At 30.4% G+C, this 7,963-nt stretch overlaps 1 protein-coding gene across 1 annotated transcript; it reads left to right on the forward strand.

Annotated features, from left to right (window-relative positions):
* The first annotated feature begins 312 nt into the window (after positions 1–312).
* LOC130447101 (dynein intermediate chain 3, ciliary-like) lies at positions 313–4,728 on the forward strand. Its single transcript, XM_056783758.1, has 8 exons — positions 313–443; positions 865–1,078; positions 1,170–1,431; positions 1,827–2,088; positions 2,375–2,767; positions 3,930–4,167; positions 4,238–4,469; positions 4,664–4,728. The coding sequence occupies exons 1-8, from the start codon at positions 313–315 to the stop codon at positions 4,726–4,728; spliced, it is 1,797 nt and encodes a 598-aa protein (XP_056639736.1).
* Positions 4,729–7,963: the final 3,235 nt, after the last annotated feature.

Raw genomic sequence — 7,963 nt, forward strand, 5'->3', positions numbered from 1 at the left:
TTTATACTAGTATTTCAATTCTGGCAACACTGAAAGGTATAATCTGTAGGTGTTAGAAACGTCCGAATATGCACGAGAACTACCGATCTTCAGATTAGGATTGGTACTATTTTAAATTTTTAATATTTTAAATGGATATTATAACATTGTACATAGATTTTTAAAATAATTCTGAACTTATTTTGTTTATTGCTAACTAAATGTAAGGTAGAGTTAAAAAAGAAGATTATTGTTAAAACATTTTGTTAATAAAAATTACTATAGAAACGACACGAGTTTACTGAACGTTAATTATTCCCATAACTTTGAAATATGGATTTGTCGTTCCCATATCAGAAAAAAAGAAGTGAATTCGGGAGACAATGCTTGTTTTCCGACAAAGGGCCAGAATTAATAGACAACTTCCCTTCTGATAGGAGACTATTTAAACAGTTTCTTCTGAGGTAACCACATTCATATTATATTTTCCAACATTAAATATGTAAGAGAGACGTTACCTCCGACTTAAGCTTATTCTTGAATTAGTAGAATCATTTAAATAAAATTAAACAAGAATTCATACAATACATACAAAGTAATAATGATGCCAGTTATGTGTTGAAACTAAAAAGTGAAAAACCGCAGAATCCCGCTGTTAGATATTGGCAACATCTGACTCATTGGTGTCAGTGAACGGAACAGGGTCGGAGTATAAGTATTATTATAATAGGGTATTTCTTCTTACGTATAACAACTATATTTCTATCTATTAAAGTACTTCATGTTATTTTTTATTACACTATTTTTCAATCTACGAATGCCTACATATTTTTTTCCATATTTGATATTCCATTTAGCTTTATTATTATTATTGTGCTATTTTAGAGATCCCGTTTCAAGATCTCAACAATGCGCTCCAGTAATAGCGGAGCACTACTTGAACACTATGCGTGCGGAGTACTCGAACGCAAGTGTTAATCACGTAGAAGGTGGATGGCCGAAAGACGTTAATATAGCCGATGAAGAACAAACGAAAAGATATAGAAGAAAAGTAGAAAAAGAAGAACAGTTCAATACTATTATGATGTCGTTGTTTAAAGTAAATATCCTTCATTATACTGTTTAATGTTTATATTTGATATTTCTTCAACCCCTTTATGGTGGTGTAATTTATATGTTTTGTTTTAAAGAGTATGGAAAATTGTATTTTACAAAACAATGCTTTGAATATATATCAACAATACTTTTCCGATGTTGAACCAATGCCGTTGGTGGAAAGAAGCTCGGCAAGAACTGTTAATGTTTATCAAGATCAATGTACTCCAACCCGTCCTGTAACTCACATTTCTTGGTCTCCTGATAATCAAACAAAATTGGCAGTTTCTCATTGCAATCTCGTTTTTCAAGCCTATATTCCGAAACAATCCCATGTTTCTTACATATGGGAAGTCGGTAGGTATCTGGCAACGTTGCTCTCACTGCGTCACTGCCTCTCATTAATAGAAGACAATATTGACAAATAAAAAATATTTTCACAAATTATATTTCCTATAACTTTTGTATTTTTATCTCCTCTACAAGTTTAAATAATTTTTAAGCAAGATAAAATATAAACATATATACGAAGTTTAAATAGGATTTATTTTTATCATCCTACCTATAAATATACTAGTTACGGGATAACTATTCCATCTCTATGATTGTAACAAATAATGTTTGTTCACATATATTTGACAACTGATAACTCAATAAATATTCGAATGAAATCATATCGAACGACCAATTCAGAATAGCACAATCGACTGTTCTTCGATTATTTTTAAAACAAATACTATTTTTATTTTTAGAAAATCCTAACAGACCATTATATACGTTAAAACCTGAACAACCTATTGTTTGCTTAGAATACAATCAGAAAGATCCACATATATTAGCTAGTGGTCAAATGAACGGTCAAGTCGCTATATGGGATATTAGGAAAAATGCAGAACCAGTTGATATGAGTATAAGAGAAACTAGTCATTTCGCCCCTGTAAACAATTTACTATGGATACATTCGAAGACGGGTAGTGAATTTTTTACTGGTTCCAGCGATGGACAAATTAAATGGTAGTAAATAAAACTTTTATCCATGTTTTTCAATGTGAATTATAAGTGCTGAATCGATTTATGTTCGACTTATCGAATAGATATATAGAGGATATGTCCGACGTCAGTTATCGTCTATCTCACTTTTAATTCATTATGTAAGCTTTTTATTGAGGTTGATAGCTATTCCAGTGGCGTAGTATATTTAAAATTATTTAATCAAATCATCTAATTTATATTTATTGTAGAAAACAAGCGGAAAAAGCATTTGAATTATGTGTTAGCTCTGAAAAACGTTCTATTTCAGGTGGGATACAAGAAAATTGTCCGAACCCACGGATAATCTGATTTTAGATTACGTGAAAGATGATGAACAGCAATTGTCTCACGCTTATGGCGTTTCTATTTTAGAATACGAGAGTACCATCCCGACTAGATTCATGATAGGTACCGAAGAAGGTCATTTGATTGGTGGTAATCGTAAAGGAAAAACGGGAATAGAAAAAATGGCATTTAAAATACCGTACGCTCATTTCGCGCCAATAGTAGCCCTTCAAAGAAACCCCGCTTCCTCCAAAAACTTTTTGACGGTCTCCAAATGGGCTGCCAAAATTTGGAGTGAGGATTGTCGAGAGAGTTGCATTTTATGGACTAGTTTCCATAAGTGTGTTTTAACAGATGGAGCTTGGAGTCCCACGAGGTTAAATTTTTATTATTTTAAGAAAGGACATACGTTATTTCGGATGTAACACTCCATAATATTGAAAAGAGATAAAGAACGTTAATTACGTTCTATTCACAATTTAAATCTACTGACAGCTGTCATTTTTTAAAATTTGACGCTAATAATATTCATTTTATCATTTACATTTCGATATTATAATATTCTATAACATCTTTTTTTTAAATCTCCTAATTTATTTTTATTTTACTGTAATTTCACATTTACTATATATTTAAAACGCAACGTTAAACTTTGACAAACAAAAATTTGTTTACGTTCATATTGAATATGTCTAAATAAACATGCAACGGGAATATAGTTAATATTGTAAACCTAATATAAATACGAAATCTTCAGTGAATATTAGAACTTGTGTCTTATTTAAATTCTTCATTTTCTAAAAACAGAATGTGAAATTTCATAATTGAGATTATGGCAGCAGTAAAATGTATTTTTATTCAAAAAATTTACTACGGGGATATATACAAATAGTAAAAATATTTATGCATACGAGCATACGACACGTAGCCACTTCGTTTCGATTTCCCTCCAATTTTTCGATGTATTCCGCGTATTTTGTGGGTTATAAGGTAAGAAGTAATCTACTGACAGCTGTCATCTTTTAAAATTTGACTCTAATAATATTCATTTTATCATTTACATTTCGATATTATAATATTTTATAACATCTTTTTTTAAAATCTCCTAATTTATTTTTATTTTACTGTAATTTCACATTTACTATATATTTAAAACGCAACGTTAAACTTTGACAAACAAAAATTTGTTTACGTTCATATTGAATATGTCTAAATAAACATGCAACGGGAATATAGTTAATATTGTAAACCTAATATAAATACGAAATCTTCAGTGAATATTAGAACTTGTGTCTTATTTAAATTCTTCATTTTCTAAAAACAGAATGTGAAATTTCATAATTGAGATTATGCCAGCAGTAAAATGTATTTTTATTCAAAAAATTTACTACGGGGATATATACAAATAGTAAAAATATTTATGCATACGAGCATACGACACGTAGCCACTTCGTTTCGATTTCCCTCCAATTTTTCGATGTATTCCGCGTATTTTGTGGGTTATAAGGTAAGATGTAAATACTTTTAAAATATTGTAGACTATCCGTTTTTTTCACGACGAGATCAGATGGAATGTTTGATGTCTGGGACGTTCTACAAAATCAAAAACAAGCCAGTTTAAGCGTGAAAGTTTGCGACGAGAAATTGAACTGTCTTAAAACTCACGACGAAGGAAGACTTATCGCCGTCGGTAACCAAAACGGCACTGCATATCTGGTAGAACTTAGCGAAAATCTATCAATAATGATTAAAAATGATAAAAATTTGTTAAGTTCCGTGAGTATTATTCATTTGAATAAATAAATAACAAAACAACAAACAAAAAAATACCCATCTACCTTTGTAGATGATGGAAAGAGAGGCACGTAGAGAAAAAATACTGGAGGGTCGTAATCGAGAAATTCGGTTGAAACAGAAACAAGCACAAGATCAAAAAGAAGAAGGCGAAGGCGGCGAAGAAGGAGAAACGGAAGAAGGTGTAGAAACAGAGGAAGACGTAGGGTTTTTAGATAAACACGTGCGAACCGCCGAGAATGAATTTTATCAAATCATTGAAAAAGCATTGGAGAAAATAAGACGTAAGTGCAGTTTTTTTTCATTTATTATATAATACTGGGTGGAAATCAGAACATACTAATTGATATTTGATACTGTATATCTTCTTTTCGATCTAGTCATACTATTATTATTACAGTGTTGTCAGATTTTTTTTCACATTGTTGGATGTAGCAGCAGAATAAAAATATATAATAATATTGATATATTATTCCAGCACCTCCTGAAACTCCCTTGTCACACGCAGAGGAAGAGAGCATTGATGCGACATCAATAAAATAATTTTCATAATTAAATTTCAATAAATTTGTAATTCTAGAATCAATGTAATATATGTTTTTACGATATTTTGATTGATAATTTATTTTTTTCGTCAACTACAAGCAATTATTGAATATATTCCAAGTGTCGGTGTTATGAAGCTCTTAAAAATTAAGTTATAAAACTAATATTCTGGGAAATTATTTGAAAGATATTAATCTACGAGTAAAACAGTCAGTGGCGTCCTAAAAGATGCCAATAACAAGATATGGATTGTTAAAGTAGAGGTGGTCACATTGGTAGAATAAATTTTCTACTTTAAAATCATACATGGCATTATAATATGAATATTGAACATATATTTTGGGAAAGTATTGAAAAAGAATCGATGTGCGTGAAAAAAAATCAGGGGCGCTAAAAAAAGGAGCATGAACGAAATATAGTGCTTCAAAGTAGAAGTATTGAACACGTGAAATGATAGTCTTTTACTTAAAAAATGATACAGTCCAAAATAATGCACATATTGCGTTCATATTTTGAGAAATTATTAATAAATAATCGATCTTTGAGGGAAAAAATCATGAGCGAACCAAGAATCGGAATTAACGAAATATGGTGCTTCAAAGTAGAAGTATTGAATACGTGAAATGACAGACTTTTACTTAAAAAATGATATAGTCCAAAATAATGCACAAATTGCGTTCATATTTTGAGAAATTATTAATAAATAATCGATCTTTGAGGGAAAAAAATCATTAGCGCACCAAGAATCGGAATTAACGAAATATGGTGCTTCAATGTAGAGGTATTGAACACGTGAAATGACAGAATTTTACTTAAAAAATGATACAGTCCAAAATAATGCACATATTGCGTTCATATTTTGAGAAATTATTAATAAATAATCGATCTTTGAGGGAAAAAATCATGAGCGAACCAAGAATCGGAATTAACGAAATATGGTGCTTCAAAGTAGAAGTATTGAATATGTGAAATGACAGACTTTTACTTAAAAAATTATATAGTCCAAAATAATGCACAAATTGCGTTCATATTTTGAAAAATTATTAAAAAACAATCGATCTTTGAGGAAAAAAAATCACGGGCGCACCAAGAATCGGAAGTAACGAAATATGGTGCTTCAAAGTAGAGGTATTGAACACGCGAAATGACAGACTTTTACTTAAAAAATGCTACAGTCCAAAATAATGCACATATTGCGTTCATATTTTGAGAAATTATTTATAAAGGATCGATCTTTGAGGGAAAAAATTATGAGCGCACCAAGAACTGGAATTAACGAAATATGGTGCCTCAAAGTAGAGGTATTGAACAAGCGAAATGACAGACTTTTACATAAAAAATTATACAGTCCAAAATAATGCACATATTGCGTTCATATTTTGAGAAATTATTTATAAAGGATCGATTTTTGAGGGAAAAAATTATGAGCGCACCAAGAACTGGAATTAACGAAATATGGTGCCTCAAAGTAGAGGTATTGAACACGCGAAATGACAGAATTTTACATAAAAAATTATACAGTCCAAAATAATGCACATATTGCGTTCATATTTTGAGAAATTATTAATAAATAATCGATCTTTGAGGGAAAAAAATCATGAGCGATCCAAGAATCGGAATTAACGAAATATGGTGCTTCAAAGTAGAAGTATTGAACACGTGAAATGATAGTCTTTTACTTAAAAAATGATACAGTCCAAAATAATGCACATATTGCGTTCATATTTTGAGAAATTATTAATAAATAATCGATCTTTGAGGGAAAAAAATCATGAGCGATCCAAGAATCGGAATTAACGAAATATGGTGCTTCAAAGTAGAAGTATTGAACACGTGAAATGATAGTCTTTTACTTAAAAAATGATACAGTCCAAAATAATGCACATATTGCGTTCATATTTTGAGAAATTATTAATAAATAATCGATCTTTGAGGGAAAAAAATCATTAGCGCACCAAGAATCGGAATTAACGAAATATGGTGCTTCAAAGTAGAAGTATTGAACACGTGAAATGATAGTCTTTTACTTAAAAAATGATACAGTCCAAAATAATGCACATATTGCGTTCATATTTTGAGAAATTATTTATAAAGGATCGATTTTTGAGGGAAAAAATTATGAGCGCACCAAGAACTGGAATTAACGAAATATGGTGCCTCAAAGTAGAGGTATTGAACACGCGAAATGACAGAATTTTACATAAAAAATTATACAGTCCAAAATAATGCACATATTGCGTTCATATTTTGAGAAATTATTAATAAATAATCGATCTTTGAGGGAAAAAAATCATGAGCGATCCAAGAATCGGAATTAACGAAATATGGTGCTTCAAAGTAGAAGTATTGAACACGTGAAATGATAGTCTTTTACTTAAAAAATGATACAGTCCAAAATAATGCACATATTGCGTTCATATTTTGAGAAATTATTAATAAATAATCGATCTTTGAGGGAAAAAATCATGAGCGAACCAAGAATCGGAATTAACGAAATATGGTGCTTCAAAGTAGAAGTATTGAATACGTGAAATGACAGACTTTTACTTAAAAAATGATATAGTCCAAAATAATGCACAAATTGCGTTCATATTTTGAGAAATTATTAATAAATAATCGATCTTTGAGGGAAAAAAATCATTAGCGCACCAAGAATCGGAATTAACGAAATATGGTGCTTCAATGTAGAGGTATTGAACACGTGAAATGACAGAATTTTACTTAAAAAATGATACAGTCCAAAATAATGCACATATTGCGTTCATATTTTGAGAAATTATTAATAAATAATCGATCTTTGAGGGAAAAAATCATGAGCGAACCAAGAATCGGAATTAACGAAATATGGTGCTTCAAAGTAGAAGTATTGAACACGCGAAATGACAGAATTTTACTTAAAAAATGATACAGTCCAAAATAATGCACATATTTCGTTCATATTTTGAGAAATTATTTATAAAGGATCGATCTTTGAGGGAAAAAATTATGAGCGCACCAAGAACTGGAATTAACGAAATATGGTGCCTCAATGTAGAAGTATTGAACACGTGAAATTACAATCTTTTACTTAAAAAATGCTATAGAACAAAATAATGCACATATTGCGTTCAAATTTTGAGTAATCATTCATAAAGGATTGATCTATGAAGGAAAAAATCATGAGCTCACAAAGAATTGGCATATGGGTTGTCAAAGTACAAGTATTGAGTACGTAAATGACTATCATAAACAG

The sequence above is a fragment of the Diorhabda sublineata genome, chromosome 7 (genome assembly GCF_026230105.1).
Source record: "Diorhabda sublineata isolate icDioSubl1.1 chromosome 7, icDioSubl1.1, whole genome shotgun sequence".
NCBI lineage: Eukaryota > Metazoa > Arthropoda > Insecta > Coleoptera > Chrysomelidae > Diorhabda > Diorhabda sublineata.